This window comes from Schistocerca nitens, chromosome 11, assembly GCF_023898315.1.
Source record: "Schistocerca nitens isolate TAMUIC-IGC-003100 chromosome 11, iqSchNite1.1, whole genome shotgun sequence".
NCBI classification, from domain to species: Eukaryota; Metazoa; Arthropoda; class Insecta; order Orthoptera; family Acrididae; genus Schistocerca; species Schistocerca nitens.
In genome coordinates, this window is record NC_064624.1 from 200143209 (window position 1) to 200164161 (window position 20953).

Genomic DNA, 20953 nt, shown 5'->3' on the forward strand with positions numbered 1-20953 from the left:
CAAATGCTAGAAACGTAGGTTTGCCTTTCCTTAATCTTTCTTCTAAGATAAGTCGTAAGGTCAGTATTGCCTCACGTGTTCCAACATTTCTACGGAATCCAAACTGATCTTCCCCAAGGTCGGCTTCTACCAGTTTTTCCATTCGTCTGTAAAGAATTCGCGTTAGTATTTTGCAGCTGTGACTTATTAAACTGATAGTTCGGTAATTTTCACATCTGTCAACACCTGCTTTCTTTGGGATTGGAATTATTATATTCTTCTTGAAGTCTGAGGGTATTTCGCCTGTCTCATACATCGTGCTCACCAGATGGTAGAGTTTTGTCATGACTGGCTCTCCCAAGGCCGTCAGTAGTTCTAATGGAATGTTGTCTACCCCCGGGGCCTTGTTTCGACTCAGGTCTTTCAGTGCTCTGTCAAACTCTTAACGCAGTATAATATCTCCCATTTCGTCTTCATCTACATCCTCTTCCATTTCCATAATATTGTCCTCAAGTAGATCGCCCTTGTATAAACCCTCTATATACTCCTTTCACCTTTCTGCCTTCCCTTCTTTGCTTAGAACTGGGTTGCCATCTGAGCTCTTGATATTCATACAAGTGGTTCTCTTCTCTCCAAAGGTCTCTTTAATTTTCCTGTAGGCAGTATCTATCTTACCCCTAGTGAGACAAGCCTCTACATCCTTACATTTGTCCTCTAGCCATCGCTGCTTAGCCATTTGGACTTCCTGTCGTTGTCATTTTTGAGACGTTTGTATTCCTTTTTGCCTGCTTCATTTACTGCATTTTTATATTTTCTCCTTTCATCAATTAAATTCAATATTTCTTCTGTTACCCAAGGATTTCTATTAGCCCTCGTCTTTTTACCTACTTGATCCTCTGCTGCCTTCACTACTTCATCCCTCAGAGCTACCCATTCTTGTTCTACTGTATTTCTTTCCCCCATTCCTGTCAATTGTTCCCTTATGCTCTCCCTGAAACTCTCTACAACCTCTGGTTCTTTCAGTTTATCCAGGTCCCATCTCCTTAAATTCCCACCTTTTTGCAGTTTCTTCAGTTTCAATCTGCAGTTCATAACCAATAGATTGTGGTCAGAATCCACATCTGCCCCAGGAAATGTCTTACAATATAAAACCTGGTTCCTAAATCTCTGTCTTACCATTATATAATCTATCTGATACCTTTTAGTATCTCCAGGATTCTTCCAGGTATACAACCTTCGTTTATGATTCTTGAAGCAAGTGTTAGCTATGATTAAGTTATGCTCTGTGCAACATTCTACAAGGCGGCTTCCTCTTTCATTCCTTCCCCCCAATCCATATTCACCTACTATGTTTCCTTCTCTCCCTTTTCCTACTGACGAATTCCAGTCACCCATGACTATTAAATTTTCGTCTCCCTTCACTACCTGAATAATTTCTTTTATCTCGTCATACATTTCATCTATTTCTTCATCATCTGCAGAGCTAGTTGGCATATAAACTTGTACTACTGTAGTAGGCATGGGTTTTGTGTCTATCTTGGCGACAATAATGCGTTCACTATGCTGTTTGTAGTAGCTAACCCGCACTCCTATTTGTTTATTCATTATTAAACCTACTCCTGCATTACCCCTATTTGATTTTGTATTTATAACCATGTAATCACCTGACCAAAAGTCTTGTTCCTCCTGCCACCGAACTTCACTAATTCCCACTATATCTAACTTTAACCTATCCATTTCCCTTTTTAAATTTTCTAACGTACCTGCCCGATTAAGGGATCTGACATTCCACGCTTTGTATCGAAACTACATAGTGCCCCAGTCACGTAGCGCAATCTGCAGGCCAATTGTTGCTTTGAGCGCTATAAGTGGCAGCAACAATGCACTTAATTCGCAGAAGTATCTCAGTGTACCACTAGATGTCTCTGTCTTGCAACAGCATCGATGGTTTCATGCGAAAGGCACCGGAACTTAAAAACAATTATAATAAATTGGTGTCCCAAGCTGCGACATCGTCACGAGAAAACAGTGACCCGTATATACAATAAGTTTCCTTTAATTTACGTCTATGGTCACAAACTTTTAGTTAACAGATTACCGGTTTCGGTCTTTAATGACTATCATCAGATCTGTTCCATAGAAACAAAGTCCTAATGTACTGCAGCTATAGTGGTATCGTCAAATGTTAAATGCGCAATCAGCACCAGCATCGTCAAATACATATATAAATGACATCACATGCACGAGTCGTGTTGTGAGTAGCATTACTGTTTAAAACAAGCTGCCGTGCAGTAGCCGCACGATGTTTGTGTTGTGAGTTCACCAGATGTGACTAATGTCGGCATATACTAGTTTACAATGTCAACACTGTTTCTTAACTCTTCCTCTTTTTAACAATATTACTTTTGTCGTTTCTTCTTTTTATTGCTTTTTATTAGTGTAATGCCTTTTATACGTTATAAGCTTATTACAGACTTCAGCTATTATGTCCTCCTTTAGTTTCACTGTTTCAAGTATTTATTGAAACGTAGTGTATGCCGACATGCACGGCAGCTTGTTTTAAACAGTAGTGCTACTCACAACACGACTCGTGCATGTGATGTCATTTATATATGTATTTGACGATGCTGGTGCTGATTGCGCATTTAACATTTGACGATACCACTATGGCTGCAGTACATTAGGACTTTGTTTTTATGGAACAGATCTGATGATAGTCATTAAAGACCGAAACCGGTAATCTGTTATCTAAAAGATTGTAACCATAGACGTAAATTAAAGGAAACTTAATAAATTGCTGGTTTCAGCCCTAAAATATTATTTAAGAAAGTACACTACTGGCCATTAAAACTGCTACACCACGAAGATGACGTGCTACAGACGTGAAATTTAACTGACAGGAAGAAGATGCTGTGCTATGCAAATGATCAGCTTTTCAGACCATTCACACAACGTTGGCGCCGGTGGCGACACCTACAACGTTCGGACACGAGGAAAGTTTCCAACCGATTTCTCATACACAAACAGCAGTTGACCGGCGTTGCCTGGTGAAACGTTGTTGTGATGCCTCGCGTAAGGAGCAGAAATGCGTACCGTCACGTTTCCGACTTTGATAAAGGTCGGATTGTAGCCTATCGCGATTGCGATTTATCGTATCGCGACATTGCTGCTTGCGTTGGTCGAGATTCAATGACTATTAGCAGAATATGGAATCGGTGGGTTCAGGAGGGTAATACGGAACGCCGTGCTGGATCCCAACGGCCTCGTATCACTAGCAGTCGAGATGACAGGCATCTTATCCGCACGGCTGTAACGGATCGTGCAGTCACGTCTCTATCCCTGAGTCAACAGATGGGGACGTTTCCAAGACAACGACCATCTGCACGACGTTTGCAGCAGAACGGACTATTAGCTCGGAGACCGTGGCTGCAGTTAGCCTTGACGCTGCATCACAGACAGGAGCGCCTGCGATGGTGTACTCCACGACCAACCTGGCTGCACGAATGGCAAGACGTCATTTTTTTCGGATGAATCCATGTTCTGTTTACAGCATCATGATGGTCGCATCCGTGTTTGGCGACATCGCGGTGAACGCACATTGGAAGCGTGTATTCGTCATCGCCGTTCTGGCATATCACCCGGCGTGATGGTATGGGGTGCCATTGGTTACACGTCTCGGTCACCTCTTGTTCGCATTGAACAGTGGACGCTACATTTCAGATGTGTTACGACCCGTGGCTCTACCCTTCATTCGATCCGTGCGAAACCCTACAGCAGTATAATGCACGACCGCATGTTGCAGGTCGTGTACGGTCCTTTCTGGATATAGAAAATGTTCGACTTCTGCCATGGCCAGCATATTCTGCAGATCTCTCACCAATCGAAAACGTCTGGTCAATGGTGGCCGAGCAACTTGCTCGTCACAATACACCAGTCACTACTCTTGATGAACTGTGGTATCGTGTTGAAGCTGCACGGGCAGCTGTACCTGTACACGCCATCCGAGCTCCGTTTGACTCAATGCCCAGGCGTATCGAGGCCGTTATTACGGCCAGAGGTGGTTGTTCTGGGTACTGATTTCACGGGATCTATGCACCCAAATTGCGTGAAAATGTAATCACATGTCAGTTGTAGTATAATATATTTGTCCAATGAATAGCCGTTTATCATCTGCATTTCTTCTTGGTGTAGCAATTTTAATGGCCAGTAGTGTATATTGTAAGAATTTGGTTCTGTACGTCCGGGTTCACTCGAGTCTATGCTCATAAAATCTAAACGAATGCGAATTTCGCTTTGATAATTTTTACAGCGTATTCTTGGACAGTTAAGCTGACGATTTATGCAATGAAAAAAAATTGGAATTTTTGAATTATCATTTTAAGAATAAAAGTGTTCCAACAAAAATCTTTCATTCTACAGTTTAGTTAGGTAGTGGTCGAGGTGATAATTTGTGGGAGGGGGGGGGGGGCAACAGATGACAGGAGGGGGTAGGAGGGGGAAGACAGGGGCACTAGCTAATCTCTGATTGCACGCATGGCTTATGGTCATATAAATGATATGCCCTCTAGTATTATGGGTAACTCTAAAATATTTCTGTTTACTGGTGACACTAGCTTGGTAGTAAAGGATGTTGTGTGTAACATTGGCTCTGTTTCAAATAGTGCAGTACATGACCTCAGTTCATGGCTTGTAGAAAACAAACAGACGTTAAATCACAGTAAGACTCAGTTTTTACAGTTTGGAGGACACAATACAACAAAACCTGACGTTTTAATTTCACAGAATGAGCAAATGATTAGTGAAAATGAACAGTTCAAATTTCTAGGTGTTCAGATAGTAAACTGTCGTGAAAGGCCACGTTCAGGATCGTGTTCAAAGACTTAATTCTGCCCTTTTTACTATTCGAACGCTATCTGAAGTATGGGATAGTCCGATATGAAAAGTAGTCGGCTTTGCTTATTTTCATTCGCTTATGTCGTATTATATTAAATTTTCTGGTAACTCTTCCCATTCTCAAAGGATATTTTTGGCTCAGGAACGAGCGATTGGGCCAAATATCTCACGAAATAAGCATCAAACGAAAAAACTACAAAGAATGAAACTCGTCTAGCTTGAATGGGATAACCAGATGGCGATATGGTTGGCCCGCTAGATGGCGCTGCCATAGGTCAAACGGATATCAACTGCGTTTTTTCAAAATAGCAACCGCCATTTTTTATCACATATTCGTGTAGTACGTAAAGAAATATGAATGTTTTAGATGCACCACTTTTTTCGCTTTGTGATAGATGGCGCTGTAATAGTCACACACGTATAAGTACGTGGTATCACGTAACATTCCGCCAGTGCGGACGGTATTTGCTTCGTGATACATTACCCGTGTTAAAATGGACCCTTTACCAATTGCGCAAATAATGTACGGCCATTGTGATCAAAATGCCCAACGGGTGTGTGCTATGTATGCTGCTCGGTATCCTGGACGACATTATCCAAGTGTCCGGACCGTTCGCCGGATAGTTACGTTATTTAAGGAAACACGAAGTGTTCAGCCACATGTGAAAGGTCAACCATGACCTGCAACAAATGATGATGCCCAAGTAGGTGTTTTAGCTGCTGTAGCGGCTAATCCGCACATCAGTAGCAGACAAATTGCGCGAGAATCGGGAATCTGAAAAACGTCGGTGTTGAGAATGCTACATCAACATCGATTGCACCCGTACCATATTTCTATGCACCAGGAGTTGCATGGCGACGACTTTGAACGTCGTGTACAGTTCTGCCACTGGGCACAAGAGAAATTACGGGACGATGACAGATATTTTGCACGCGTTCTATTTAGCAACGGAGCGTCATTCACCAACAGCGGTAACGTAAACCGGCATAATATGCACTACTGGGCATCTGAAAATCCACGATGGCTGCGACAAGTGGAACATCAGCCACCTTGGCGGGTTAATGTATGGTGCGTCATTATGGAAGGAAGGATATTTGGCCCCCATTTTATCGATGGCAATCTAAATGATGCAATGTATGCTGATTTCCTACTTAATGTTCTACCGATGTTACTACAAGATGTTTCACTGCATGACAGAATAGCGATGTACTTCCAACATGATGGATGTCCGGCACATAGGTCGCGAGCGGTTGAAGCGGTATTGAATAGCATATTTCATGACAGGTGGATTGGTCGTCGAAGCACCATACCGTGGCCCGCACGTTCACCGGATCTGACGTCCCCGAATTTCTTTCTGTGGGGAAAGTTGAAGGATATTTGCTATGGTGATCCACCGACAACGCCTGTCAACATGCGTCAGCGCATTGCTAATGCATGTGCGAACATTACGGAAGACGAACTACTCGCTGTTGAGAGGAATGTCGTTACACGTATTGCCAAATGCATTGAGGTTGACGGACATCATTTTGAGCATTTATTGCATTAATGTGGTATTTACAGGTATTTACAGGTACTCACGCTGTGACAACATGCGTTCTCAGAAATGATAAGTTCAGAAAGGTACATGTATCACATTGGAACAACCGAAATAAAATGTTCAAACGTACCTACGTTCTGTTTTTTAATTTAAAACACCTACCTGTTACCAACTGCTCGTATAAAATTGTGAGCCATATGTTTGTGACTATTACAGCGCCATCTATCACAAAGTGAAAAAAGTGGTCCAACTAAAACATTGATACACACGAATTCATACTACACGAATTCATTCTACACGAATATGTAATAAAAAATGGGGGTTTCTATTTTTAAAAAGCCGGCCGATGTGGCCGAGCGGTTCTAGGCGCTTCAGTCCGGAACCGGGCTGCTGCTACGGTCGCAGGTTCGAATCCTGCCTCGGGCATGGCTGTGTGTGATGTCCTTAGGTTAGTTACGTTTAAGTAGTTCTAAGTCTAGGGGACTGATGACCTCAGATGTTAAGTCACATAGTGCTCGGAGCCATTTGAATCATTTAGAAAAAACGCAGTTGATATCCGTTTGACCTATGGCAGCGCCATCTAGCGGGCCAACCATAGCGCCATCTGGTCTCCGCCTTCAAGCTAGACAAGTTTCGTTCTTTGTAGTTTTTACGTTTGACCCTTATTTCGTGAGATATTTGGCCTGATCAATAGAACACTATATATATATATATATATATATATATATATATATATATATATATATATATATATATATATTTCGAATCGCACGTCCTTGATTCTTGTGCAGAAAGGTGTGCAGTATACTGCTGCATCCATTTTCAGTAAGCTACCACTAGAATTCAAAAATCTTAGCAGTAATCCACGCGGTTCAAATCTAACAAAAGAGTTTCCTCATGGGTCACTCCTATTATCTCGAGAAGTTCCTTGAAAAACTGAGCTGATTCCTATGGCATATTGTTGATTGTGTTTCCGTAAACTTATGGCATGCGTATTTTGGTTCGTAAACATTGTATTTTATCTGTTATTACTTTTATGTTGTAATTTCATGTACTGACACGTGCGATGAGCTTGGAGATGTGAGCCTCAATTTGGTCCTACGGAACTAGACGTGTAGAATAAAAAAAAAGAATAAAGGATGGGAACCGCTTGTCTAGAATGTCTGACTTGTAGTAACTGTGTGTGCTCTGTATCATCCAACATGAGACACACACGCAGTGCGACTGACATTTGGATGTGTCGTTTCGGCAGGCAACGCATCTTCAGGGCAGTTCAACCGGCAGTCGGACGGCAGCGGCGCGGGACCACAGCACCAGCTGTACCTGGTCAAGACGGAGCTGCTGGCCGCAGACTCTGATGTTGGCAACACTGGTGAGTCCGCTACCACACGGCGACTCCCTACAAACTGGCGAAAATCAAGGTTTTTTTAAAAAATGTAGTAGGTAGATACTATAACAGAGAGCGCAAAAAAAGATCCTTTAGAGTTGTAGGGTAATAACAAACAGTTGTAGGCATAGATTTGGAAGAAGGCGATATTTTTTGTTAATAGTAGAAAATAGCTGTACCTGGTTACACATCGCTGTGGCTCAGTCTGCTTAATTGGAAAGAAAAGAGAAAGCACACGTTTCTAACATGCATGGGAATTGTACCGGATGATCAAAAACTCAGTATAAATTTGAAAACTTAATAAAGTAGATAGAGAGGTAAAAATTGACACACATGCTTGGAATGACATGGGGTTTTATTAGAACAACAAAAAAAAAGAACACCCCATATTGCTAGACGCGTTAAAGATCTCTTGCGCGCGTCGTTTGGTGATGATCGTGCGCTCAGCCGACACTTTCGCCATGCTTGGCATCCCAGGTCCCCAGACCTGGCTTTGGGGTTACCTGAAGTCGCAAGTGTATCGTGATCGACCGACATCTCTATAGGGATGCTGAAAGACAACATCCGACGCCAATGCCTCACCATAACTCCGGACATGCTTTACAGTGCTGTTCACAGCATTATTCCTCGACTACAGCTATTGTTGAGGAATGATGGTGGACATATTGAGCATTTCCTGTAAAGAACATCATTTTTGCTTTGTCTTACTTTGTTATGCTAATTATTGCTATTCTCATCAGATGAAGCGCCATCTGTCGGACATTTCTTGAACTTTTGTATTTTTTTGGTTCTAATAAAACCACATGTCATTCCAAGCATGTGTGTCAATTTGTACCCCTCTATCTACATTATTCCGTGATTTATTCAGTTTTAAAATTTAGACTGACTTTTTGAACACCTGGTATATACGTCATAATCTCCACCCCTCGCCGGACTCTGTCCATTTTTCCCTCTCACTTTCTTTGTCAATCTCCTCCATTCCTCCTCTTTCTCTTCTTCACCTCCTCCCCCCCACTCTGCATCTCCTTTCCCCCTCTGTCTGTCAATCTTCTCCTTGCCATTTTCTCTGTCCATTTCCTCCCCTGCTCTGTCCATCTCCCCTTCCACCCTTCTCTCTCTCACCATGAGCTTTGTTTATTGTTATTGTAAGTTCAGATTCTGTAGTAGTAATCCCAAACAAAGCAGGTGTCGACAGATGTGAAAATTACCGAACCATCAGTTTAATAAGTTACAGCTGCAAAATACTAACGCGAATTCTTTACAGACGAATGGAAAAACTGGTAGAAGCCGACCTCGGGTAAGATCAGGTTGAATTCCGTAAAAATTTTGGAGCACGTGAGGCAATACTGACCCTACGATTTATCTTAGAAAATAGATTAAGAAAAGGCAAACCTACATTTCTAGCATTTGTAGACTTAGATAAATCTTTTGACACTGTTGACTGGAATACTCTCTTTCAAATTCTAAAGATGGCAGGGATAAAATACAGGGAGCGAAAGCAGTAAAGGAAACAAAACAAAAATTAGGAGTAGGAATTAAAATCCATGGAGAAGAACTTTGAGGTTCGCCGATGACATTGTAATTCTGTCAGAGACAGCAAACGACCTGGAAGAGCAACTGAACGGAATGGACAATGTCTTGAAAGAAGGATATAAGATGAACATCAACAAAAGCAAAACGAGGATAATGGAATGTAGTCGAATTAAATCGGGTGACGCTGCGGGAATTGGATTAGGAAATGAGAGGCTTGAAGTAGTAATTGAGTTTTGCTATTTGGGGAGCAAAATAACTGATGATGGTCGAAGTAGGCTAGAGAGGATATAAAATGTAGACTGGCAATGGCAAGGAAAGCGTTTCTGAAGAAGAGAAATTTGTTGACATCGAGTATAGGTTTAAGTGTCAGGAAGTCGTTTCTGAAAGTATTTGTATGGAGTGTAGCCATGTATGGAAGTGAAACATCGACTATAAATAGTTTAGACAAGAAGAGAATAGTAGCTTTCGAAATGTGGTGCTACAGAATAATGCTGAAGATTACATGGGTAGATCACATAACTGATGAGGAGGTATTGAATAGAATTGGGGAGAAGAGAAATTTGTGGCACAACTTAAGAAGGGATCGGTTGGTAGGACATATTCTGAGGCATCAAAGGATCACCAATTTAGTATTGGAGGGCAGCGTGAGGGGTAAAAACCATAGAGGGAGACCAGGAGATGAATACACTAAACAGATTCAGAAGGATGTAGGTTGCAGTAAGTACTGGGAGATGAAGAAGCTTGCACAGGATAGAGTAGCATGGAGAGCTGCATCAAACCAGTCTCAGGACTGAAGACCACAACAACAACAATGTATATTTATATATTATATCTGTTGAAAATGTAGATATATTAAAGAAGTAGGTATGTAAAAACGCGCCCGTATTAGAATTCAACGTTGTGTCAAAATTTCAAAGCAATCGGTCAAGAACTTTCGGAGATTAACGATTCTGAACAAACCAACACTTATATTTTTATAACGTTTTCCTTTTTATTACATATGTGCCAGATGCTGCTCCAGTTGGTATATAAAAACACGCGAGTATTCAAATGTAGTGCTGTGTCAAAATTTCAAATCAGTGCTGAAGAACTTTCGGAGATTTAAAATTTTGAAGAAACGAACACCTAAGTTTGTACTTGCATAGTACTGTAAATGTTCCTAATCGCAAATCGCCGAAATTTTTTGACCAAATGCTTTGAAATTTTTAGACAACGTTGCATCTGAATACGCGTGTGTTTCTCTGTGCCTATTTTTTTTAAATACATGAAGTATATGACATTTTTTAGTTTAATAAAAGGGAAAGGTCGTTACAGCAAACCTCAAAAAGTTACGCACGCAGACACAGCGGTAGGTGAATCAAAACAAAATGTCCAGACACTCTGTGAGCAAAATGGTACTGAAGCAGAGGATGACAGACTAAAGGCCGAAATACTAAATGTCTTTTTCCAAAACTGTTTCACAGATGAAGACTGCACTGTAGTTCCCTCTCTAGATTGTCGCACAGATGACAAAGTGGTAGATATCGAAATAGACAACAGAGGGATAGAGAAACAATTAAATTCGCTCGAAAGAGGAAAGGCCGCAGGACCTGATGTGATACCAGTTCGATTTTACACAGAGTACGCGAAGGAACTTGTCCCCCTTCTTGCAGCGGTGTACCGTAGGTCTCCAGAAGGGCGTAGCGTTCCAAAAGATTTGAAAAGGGCACAGGTCATCCCCGTTTTCAAGAAGGAACGTCGAACAGATGTGCAGAACTATAGACCTATATCTCTAACGTCGATCAGTTGTAGAATTTTGGAACACGTATTACGTTCGAGTACGACTTTTCTGGAGACTAGAAATCTACTCCGTAGGAATCAGCACGGGTTGCGAAAAAGACGATCGTGTGAAACCCAGCTCTCGCTATTCGCCCACGAGACTCAGAGGGCCATAGACACGGGTTCCCAGGTAGATGCCGTGTTTCTTGACTTCCGCAAGGCGTTCGATACCGTTCCCCACAGTCGTTTAATGAACAAATTAAGAGCATATGGACTATCAGACTAATTGTGTGATTGGATTGAAGAGTTCCTAGATAACAGAACGCAGCATGTCATTCTCAATGCAGAGAAGTCTTTCGAAGTAAGAGTGATTTCAGGTGTGCCGCAGGGGAGTGACGTAGGACCGTTGCTATTCACAATATATATAAATGATCTTGTGGACAATATCGGAAGTTCACCGAGGCTTTTTGCGGATGATGCTGTGGTATATCGAGAGGTTGTAACAATGGAAAATTGTACTGAAATGCAGGAGGATCTGCAGCGAATTGACGCACGGTGCAGGGAATGGCAATTGAATCTCAATCTAGATAAGTGTAATGTGCTGCGAATGCATAGAAAGAAAGATCCCTGCCGGCCGGAGTGGCCGTGCGGTTAAAGGCGCTACAGTCTGGAACCGAGCGACCGCTACGGTCGCAGGTTCGAATCCTGCCTCGGTCATGGATGTGTGTGATGTCCTTAGGTTAGTTAGGTTTAATTGGTTCTAAGTTCTAGGCGACTGATGACCTAAGCAGTTGAGTCGCATAGTGCTCAGAGCCATTTGAAAGATCCCTTATCATTTAGCTACAATATAGGAGGTAACTGGAAGCAGCTAATTTCATAAATTATCTGGGAGTACGCATTAGGAGTGATTTAAAATGGAATGATCATATAAAGTTGATCGTCGGTAAAGCAGATGCCACACTGAGATTCATTGGAAGAATCCTAAGGAAATGCAATCCGAAAACAAAGGAAGTAGGTTACAGTACGCTTGTTCGCCCACTGCTTGAATACTGCTCAGCAGTGTGGGATCCGTACCAGATAGGGTCGATAGAAGAGATGGGGAAGATCCAACGGAGAGCAGCGCGCTTCGTTACAGGATCATTTAGTAATCGCGAAAGCGTTACGGAGATGATAGATAATCTCCGTGGAAGACTCTGCAGGAGAGACGCTCAGTAGCTCGGTACGGGCTTTTGTTGAAGTTTCGAGAACATACCTTCACCGAGGAGTCGAGCAGTATATTGCTCCCTCCTACGTATATCTCGCGAAGAGACCGTGAGGATAAAATCAGAGAGATCGGAGCCCACACAGTGGCATACCGACAATCCTTCTTTCCACGAACAATACGAGACTGGAATAGAAGGGATAACCGATAGAGGTACTGAATGTACCCTCCGCCACACACCGCCAGGTGGCTTGCGGAGTACGGATGTAGATGTATGTGTAGACAGTGTTGCAGGCTGTGTGACCTACGCATCGTACTGTAAGCAGCGGAATGGTCCGGTATTCGTGTTGGGAACAAGCCGAGATGGTGTTTGTGCGGCCACGCAAGTGCAAACCTTCGAGAGGCAAAACCCGGACCCGAGATCTGGTGTACGCATAGTCCGCCGCCTCCCTGCACCTTCGTCTCTCTTTAAAGGACCCACGATCACACATGCTCTCAAACAGGGCTCGAAATGTTGTGTGATGTGGTGGGTGTCTGTGAGGGTACATGTTCTGGGATAGCCGTGCTGCCTCTCGGCCGTTTCCATCTGCTCGGCCATACGCAGACACCATCTCGGCTTTTTCTCGGCACGAATACCTAGCCATTTATTATATCTCTTAAAAAAATGTTTAACTAATATATTTTACAGGAAACACTCTCTTAGTAAATTTGTTTGTCCTCTGATTTATCGTGATCTGTTACTGATTTTTAGTGAAGTTAGTTTTTACGTTTAGCTTTCAAAAAAATACAAAATAGATATAATAAGCAAAATAATGAATTTCGTAGGTTGCCAATTACGTATTATATCTGGTTTTATCGAGCGCCACTCTCCCTACAAATTACTGTAAATGCAATAGCGTAGTATTACTCAGCTCCAGTTCACTGATCTGAAATTATTACTACCACAGAAAATAGACAAGTTTTAATAAAATTATTTCACTGGATTCCTTCAATTAATCTCACTGAATATTTTTACGTAACTTCTTCCGCTCCGGCTATCAGACATTGTGCTGTGAAAAAATATTTTTAAATGTACCGCGCAATGGCGGCTAATTGTTAACAGTCAGAGATCACTGTTACGCGCTCCGCAGCAGCTGGAAACATGCTAAATAATTTTCATCAAATAACCTTTTCATAAGATAAATGTGGCGTAGGTTCTTGAAATAACGCACGGAGGTCACTTTATACTAATATATTCTTACTAGGACACAGTTTACACCATTAAATATTTGCAATTACGTTACGACAGAAACAAATGCTAGCGCAGCACAATAGCTTGCGTACCTTATTCCAGCTAACACCAGAACGAACAGAACAAAAGAGACTAAACAGAAGAATGAGCATGGCATTGTGTTTTATACTCTTCAAAGATAATAATACTTCTTTTAATTACTTACACATTATGATCTCATACAATAAAAATAATGTCTTTTCTGCATCTATAGATTTATATTGTATATCTTTATAGTGAGTGTCATTACCTTTCGCAGATAAATCGATGTTTGCAGTTCATTTTGAGTCACATACAGTCATTTTTATTTATGTTTCACCTCGATAATAGTGAATATTGCAAAAGGGACACTACACATTCTGCTGCTTACACTACGCTCCGTCAATCACACAGCCTGCAACACTCGAGAGAGACACACGGCACGTGGACAGAGGAAATGCCATTCGTCAGGGCAACGATGCATTTCCGTACACATGTTCACAGGACCTTTTTTCCTCCATTTTCAAACAGTAATCCGTCCCAGCAGATTGTTGGTCTTGGCAATGTTCACTCTATATAGGTGACTGCATGCGCACGCCGATTATCCCAATATTCTACGACGAGGAACCAGATGTAGTTTTACTGTAAAATCAAACATATTTATTGCCATTTATGGAAAATATGTAAAGATCAGCCAACCGGTTGCATAGGTTTTCTATATACCTTGACCAGGTTTCGTTACCTCTAAGGGTGACTTCATCAGAAGGTAAGGCAATTACATGAAGAACATATCGTCAGCCATGTTCAAAGTTGTATTGCCATTTAGTTATGAAACTGTGAATAGTGCGACACCAGTCCAGAGTAGGGATAGGAAAACCTACAGGTTAAAACCGCTACCGGTGTTTTAGTTCTGAGCAAGGCCAGTATTACACTATCATATCTGAAACGATAATGAAATCAAGGCGTTGATGTACATCAAGGAGGATAGTTGAAAATGTGTGCCCCGGCCGGGACTCGAACCCGGGATCTTCTGCTTACATGGGAGACGCTCTATCCATCTGAGCTACCGAGGGTTCAAATGGTTCAAATGGCTCTGAACAGTATGGGACTTATCATCTGAGGTCATAAGTCCCCTAGAACTTAGAACTACTTGAGCCTAATTAACCTAAGGACATCACACACATCCATGCCCGAGGCCACTGAGGGCACAAAGGATAGTGCGACTGCAGGGATTTATCCCTTGCACGCTATCCCTGAGACCCACATTCCCAACTTAGGATGGATAGAGCGTCTGCCGTGTAAGCAGGAGATCCCGGGTTCGAGTTCCAGTCGGGGCACACATTTTCAACTGTCCCAGTTGATGTATATACAAGTCTGTCGGCAGCTTAGGATCTTGATTTCATTATCATTTCATTCTAAGAGAACTGCATGGTAACCGATGGTATCTGTTTTTTCGGACATGTCCAAAAGAACAGTTACCATCTTCATGCCGGCCGGAGTGGCCGAGCGGTTCTAGGCGCTAAAGTCTGGAACCGCGCGACCGCTACGGTCGCAGGTTCGAATTCTGCCTCGGGCATGGATGTGTGTGATGTCCTTAGGTTAGTTAGGTTTAAGTAGTTCTAAGTCCTAGGGGACTGATAACCTCAGCAGTTGAGTCCCATAGTGCTCAGAGCCATTTGAACCATTTGAAAGTTGGTTTGTTTCTTCGAACCTTTTTTTTTTTTTTTTTTTTTTTTTTTTACATAAACTTGCCTCGACTAGGATGAGAGTGAGCAAGGGGCACAATGCACGCTGTTAATTGTGTGTTGATGGGCAGGTGGAATACGCTGTAAGCGACTTCACGTCCACAAACACAGTTAAAGCCATCCACCTTTACACCTGCAAACATCCAGGCAGTTTTCCAGCAAGCCGGAAAAGAGGATGTGGTGAAAATCTAAAGTAAAAAAAAAAATCTTTCTTAGCTTTCCGTCCTACTTTCTCTATTTTTGAACTCTGGATGTCACAAGTTAAAAAACGCTCCATCTTTCAAACAACTTAGGGGAATTCAGCCAGGTAATATTTAGAGCGAACACCGATATTTCGGCCAGGGTACATCCCGCCATTTTCAAGGCACAAACTGCAACGGACGGGCGATGTACAGGCAAATTTAAAACTTCAGTTCCTGGAGTAATTCAGGAAAGATAACACACACTGAACAAAATAATGGCTCTAAGCAATATGGGACTTAACATCTGAGGTCATCAGTCCAGTGTAATGGACTGATGACTACACTTTGAAATACTTAAACCTAACTGACCTAAGGACATCACACACACCCATGCCCGAGGCAGGATTCGAACCTGCAACCGTAGCAGCAGCGCGGTTCCGGAGTGAAGCGCCTATAACCGCTCGGCCACAGCGGCCGGCCGCACTGAACACTAGTGCCACCAAAGGTGACCAAAGCCAGCGGTATTGATAGTGAAGACTACGAACTAGCAAGTGAGGTAACGTTGACTCTGTCCCACTGTTTTTTGATAACACAGAGAGACGGATTTCAAACAGAGTTTAGACAAAAACCTCCATCCCTGTTTACAAGATCGCTCGCTAATTTAATCTCGACTGCCTCCTTAATAACACTGTCCCAATAGCTGGACGTGCATGCCAATATCTCGGTGTTGCTGTATAACATGGGGTGTCCAGTATCCAAGCAATGTTCGGCAATAGCAGATCTACTTGGCTAACGTAATCGTGTGTGTCGTTTATGCTCAGTACATCGGTTCTCCACGGTCCTGATAATCTGACTAATATATGCCATGCCGCAGCTAGAAGGAATGCGATACACACCCGCCTTACGCAAACCAAGATCATCTTTTTTTTTTTTTTTTTTTCATCAGTCTACTGACTGGTTTGATGCGGCCTGCCACGAATTCCTTTCCTGTGCTAACCTCTTCATCTCAGAGTAGCACTTGCAACCTACGTCCTCAATTATTTGCTTGACGTATTCCAATCTCTGCCTTCCTCTACAGTTTTTGCCCTCTACAGCTCCTTCTAGTACCATGGAAGTCATTTCCTCGTGTCTTAGCAGATGTCCTATCATCCTGTCTCTTCTCCTTATCAGTGTTTTCCACATATTCCTTTCCTCTCCGATTCTGCGTAGAACCTCCTCATTCTACATCTACATCTACATTCATACTCCGCAAGCCACCCAACGGTGTGTGGCGGAGGGCACTTTACGTGCCACTGTCATTACCTCCCTTTCCTGTTCCAGTCGCGTATGGTTCGTGGGAAGAACGACTGTCTGAAAGCCTCCGTGCGCGCTCTAATCTCTCTAATTTTACATTCGTGATCTCCTCTGGAGGTATAAGTAGGGGGAAGCAATATACTCGATACCTCATCCAGAAACGCACCCTCTCGAAACCTGGCGTGCAAGCTACACCGCGATGCAGAGCGCCTCTCTTGCAGAGTCTGCCACTCCAGTTTGCTAAACATCTCCGTAACGCTATTACGCTTACCAAATAACCCTGTGACGAAACGCGCCGCTCTTCTTTGGATCTTCTCTGTCTCCTCCGTCAACCCGATCTGGTACGGATCCCACACTGATGAGCAATACTCAAGTATAGGTCGAACGAGTGTTTTGTAAGCCACCTCCTTTGTTGATGGACTACATTTTCTAAGCACTCTCCCAATGAATCTCAACCTGGTACCCGCCTTACCAACAATTAATTTTATATGATCATTCCACTTCAAATCGTTCCGCACGCATACTCCCAGATATTTTACAGAAGTAACTGCTACCAGTGTTTGTTCCGCTATCATATAATCATACAATAAAGGATCCTTCTTTCTATGTATTCGCAATACATTACATTTGTCTATGTTAAGGGACAGTTGCCACTCCCTGCACCAAGTGCCTATCCGCTGCAGATCTTCCTGCATTTCGCTACAATTTTCTAATGCTGCAACTTCTCTGTATACTACAGCATCATTCGCGAAAAGCCGCACGGAACTTCCGACACTATCTACTAGGTCATTTATATATATTGTGAAAAGCAATGGTCCCATAACACTCCCCTGTGGCACGCCAGAGGTTACTTTAACGTCTGTAGACGTCTCTCCATTGAGAACAACATGCTATGTTCTGTTTGCTAAAAAATCTTCAATCCAGCCACACAGCTGGTCTGATATTCCGTAGGCTCTTACTTTGTTTATCAGGCGACAGTGCGGAACTGTATCGAACGCCTTCCGGAAGTCAAGAAAAATAGCATCTACCTGGGAGCCTGTATCTAATATTTTCTGGGTCTCATGAACAAATAACGCGAGTTGGGTCTCACACGATCGCTGTTTCCGGAATCCATGTGGATTCCTACATAGTAGATTCTGGGTTTCCAAAAACGACATGATACTCGAGCAAAAAACATGTTCTAAAATTCTACAACAGATCGACGTCAGAGATATAGGTCTATAGTTTTGCGCATCTGCTCGACGACCCTTCTTGAAGACTGGGACTACCTGTGCTCTTTTCCAATCATTTGGAACCCTCCGTTCCTCTAGATACTTGCGGTACACGGCTGTTAGAAGGGGGGCAAGTTCTTTCGCGTACTCTGTGTAGAATCGAATTGGTATCCCGTCAGGTCCAGTGGACTTTCCTCTGTTGAGTGATTCCAGTTGCTTATCAGTCCAAAGCTTATCAGTCCACCTGATTTTCAACATTCGTCTATAGCACCACATCTCAAATGCTTCGATACTCTTCTGTTCCGGTTTTCCCACAGTCCATGTTTCACTACCATACAATGCTGTACTCCAGACGTACATCCTCAGAAATTTCTTCCTCAAATTAATGCCGGTATTTGATATTAATAGACTTCTCTTGGCCAGAAATGCCTTTTTTGCCATAGCGAGTCTGCTTTTGATGCCCTCCTTGCTCCGTCCGTCATTGGTTATTTTACTGCCTAGGTAGCAGAATTCCTTAACTTCATTGACTTCGTGACCATCAATCCTGATGTTAAGTTTCTCGCTGTTCTCATTTCTACTACTTCTCATTACCTTCGTCTTTCTCCGATTTACTCTCAAACCGTACTGTGTACTCATTAGACTGTTCATTCCGTTCAGCAGATCATTTAATTCTTCTTCACTTTCACTCAGGATAGCAACGTCATCAGCAAATCGTATCATTGATATCCTTTCACCTTGTATTTTAATTCCACTCCTGAACCTTTCTTTTATTTCCATCATTGCTTCCTCGATGTACAGATTGAAGAGTAGGGGAGAAAGGCTACAGCCTTGTCTTACACCCTTCTTAATACGAGCACTTCGTTCTTGATCGTCCACTCTTATTATTCCCTCTTGGCTGTTGTGCATATACAATATGTCTCTCCCTATAGCTTACCCCTACTTTTTTCAGAATCTCGAACAGCTTGCACCATTTTATATTGTCGAACGCTTTTTCCAGGTCGACAAATCCTATGAAAGTGTCTCGATTTTTCTTTAGCCTTGCTTCCATTATTAGCCGTAACGTCACAATTGCCTCTCTCGTCCCTTTACTTTTCCTAAAGCCAAACTGATCGTCGCCTAGCGCATTCTCAATTTTCTTTTCCATTCTTCTGTATATTATTCTTGTAAGCAGCTTCGATGCATGAGCTGTTAAGCTGATTGTGCGATAATTCTCGCACTTGTCAGCTCTTGCCGTCTTCGGAATTGTGTGGATGATGCTTTTCCGAAAGTCAGATGGTATATCGCCAGACTCGTATATTCTACACACCAACGTGAATAGTCGTTTTGTTGCCACTTCCCCCAATGATTTTAGAAATTCTGATGGAATGTTATCTATCCCTTCTGCCGTATTTGACCGTAAGCCCTCCAAAGCTCTTTTCAATTCCGATTCTAATACTGGACCCCCTATCTCTTCTAAATGGACTCCTGTTTCTTCTTCTATCACATCAGACAAATCTTCACCCTCACAGAGGCTTTCAATGTATTCTTTCCACCTATCTGCTCTCTCCTCTGCATTTAACAGTGGAATTCCCGTTGCACTCCTAATGTTACCACCGTTGCTTTTAATGTCACCAAAGGTTGTTTTGACTTTCCTGTATGCTGAGTCTGTCCTTCCGACAATCATATCTTTTTCGATGTCTTCACATTTTTCCTGCAGCCATTTCGTCTTAGCTTCCCTGCACTTGCTATTTATTTCATTCCTCGGCGACTTTTATTTCTGTATTCCTGATTTTCCGAAACATGTTTGTACTTCCTCCTTTCATCAATCGACTGAAGTATTTCTTCTGTTACCCATGGTTTCTTCGCAGCTACCTTCTTTGTACCTATGTTTTCCTTCCCAACATCTTTAACAGAACCCAAAAGCAGTAAATTTAGATGGATGTCGGAAAACACATTTCACACCGTATTTCCGCAAAATACGACCGCTCTTGTTGGAAGTGCTTCCTACGTCAGGCAGAAGGGCAGTAGAGTTAGGTGTCGCCCCGGTATTACCATCATTCATCCGATGCACAGTTGGTCGATAGCGCAACGCACGTTCAATCTGACTTACACTATAAGCATTCTGACGGAATGTAGCTCCAAGATGGGACAGCTCAGCTCGCAAAGTCTCAGCGTCGGAAATGACACGAACCTTGTGTACCAAGGTACGAAGTGCCGAAATATCGACGGTCGCTGTAAATGTTACCTGGCTGAATTCCTGTAAGTTGTTTGAAAATCGCATACGCCAGGAGAAACTCAAATCTCGCAGCGTTCCATCTGTTTCGCACTTTTTATTAATGAACCATGGACCTTGCCGTTGGTGGGGAGGCTTGCGCGCCTCAGCGATAGAGATAGCCGTACATTAGGTGTGAGGCCAGACAAACGTGTGGTTCCTGAAGAGGGGCAGCAGCCTTTTCAGTAGTTGCAGGGGCAACAGTCGGGATGACTGACTGATCCGGCCTCGTAACACTAACCAAAACAGCCTGGTACTGCGAACGGCTGAAAGCATACAGCTTTACTGTGTGGTTAAATGATGATGGCGCCCTCTTCTGTAAAATATTCCGGAGGTAGAATAGTCCCTCATTCGGATCTCCTGGCGGGGACTACTCGAGAGGACGTCGTTATCAAGAGAGAAATTTGTACAGAAACCAGATGGCAGAGTCGAGGGGCGTGAAAGGGAAGCAGTGGTTGGGAAGGAAGTGAGACAGGGTTGTAGTCTCTCCCCGATGTTATTCAATCTGTATATTGAGCAAGCGGTAAAGGAAACAAAAGAAAAATCCGGAGTAGGTATTCAAATCCATGGAGATGAAATAAAAACTTTAAGGTTCGGCGATGACATTGTAATTCTGTCAGAGACAGCAAATGACTTGGAAGAGCAGTTGAACGGAATGGACAGTGTCATGAAAGGAGGACATAAGATGAACATCAACAAAAGCAAAACGAGGATAATGGAATGTAGTCGAATT

The 20953-nt window shown here is 42.7% G+C and overlaps 1 protein-coding gene across 1 annotated transcript in view; it reads left to right on the forward strand.

The window, feature by feature from the left end:
- Positions 1-20953, forward strand: part of LOC126212775 (forkhead box protein F2-like) — a 483336-nt gene that overhangs the window by 386287 nt on the left and 76096 nt on the right. Inside the window, exon 4 of the mRNA XM_049940180.1 lies at positions 7663-7782. Within this exon, the coding sequence (XP_049796137.1) occupies positions 7663-7782 (120 nt within the window). The remainder of the gene's footprint in view (positions 1-7662; positions 7783-20953) is intronic.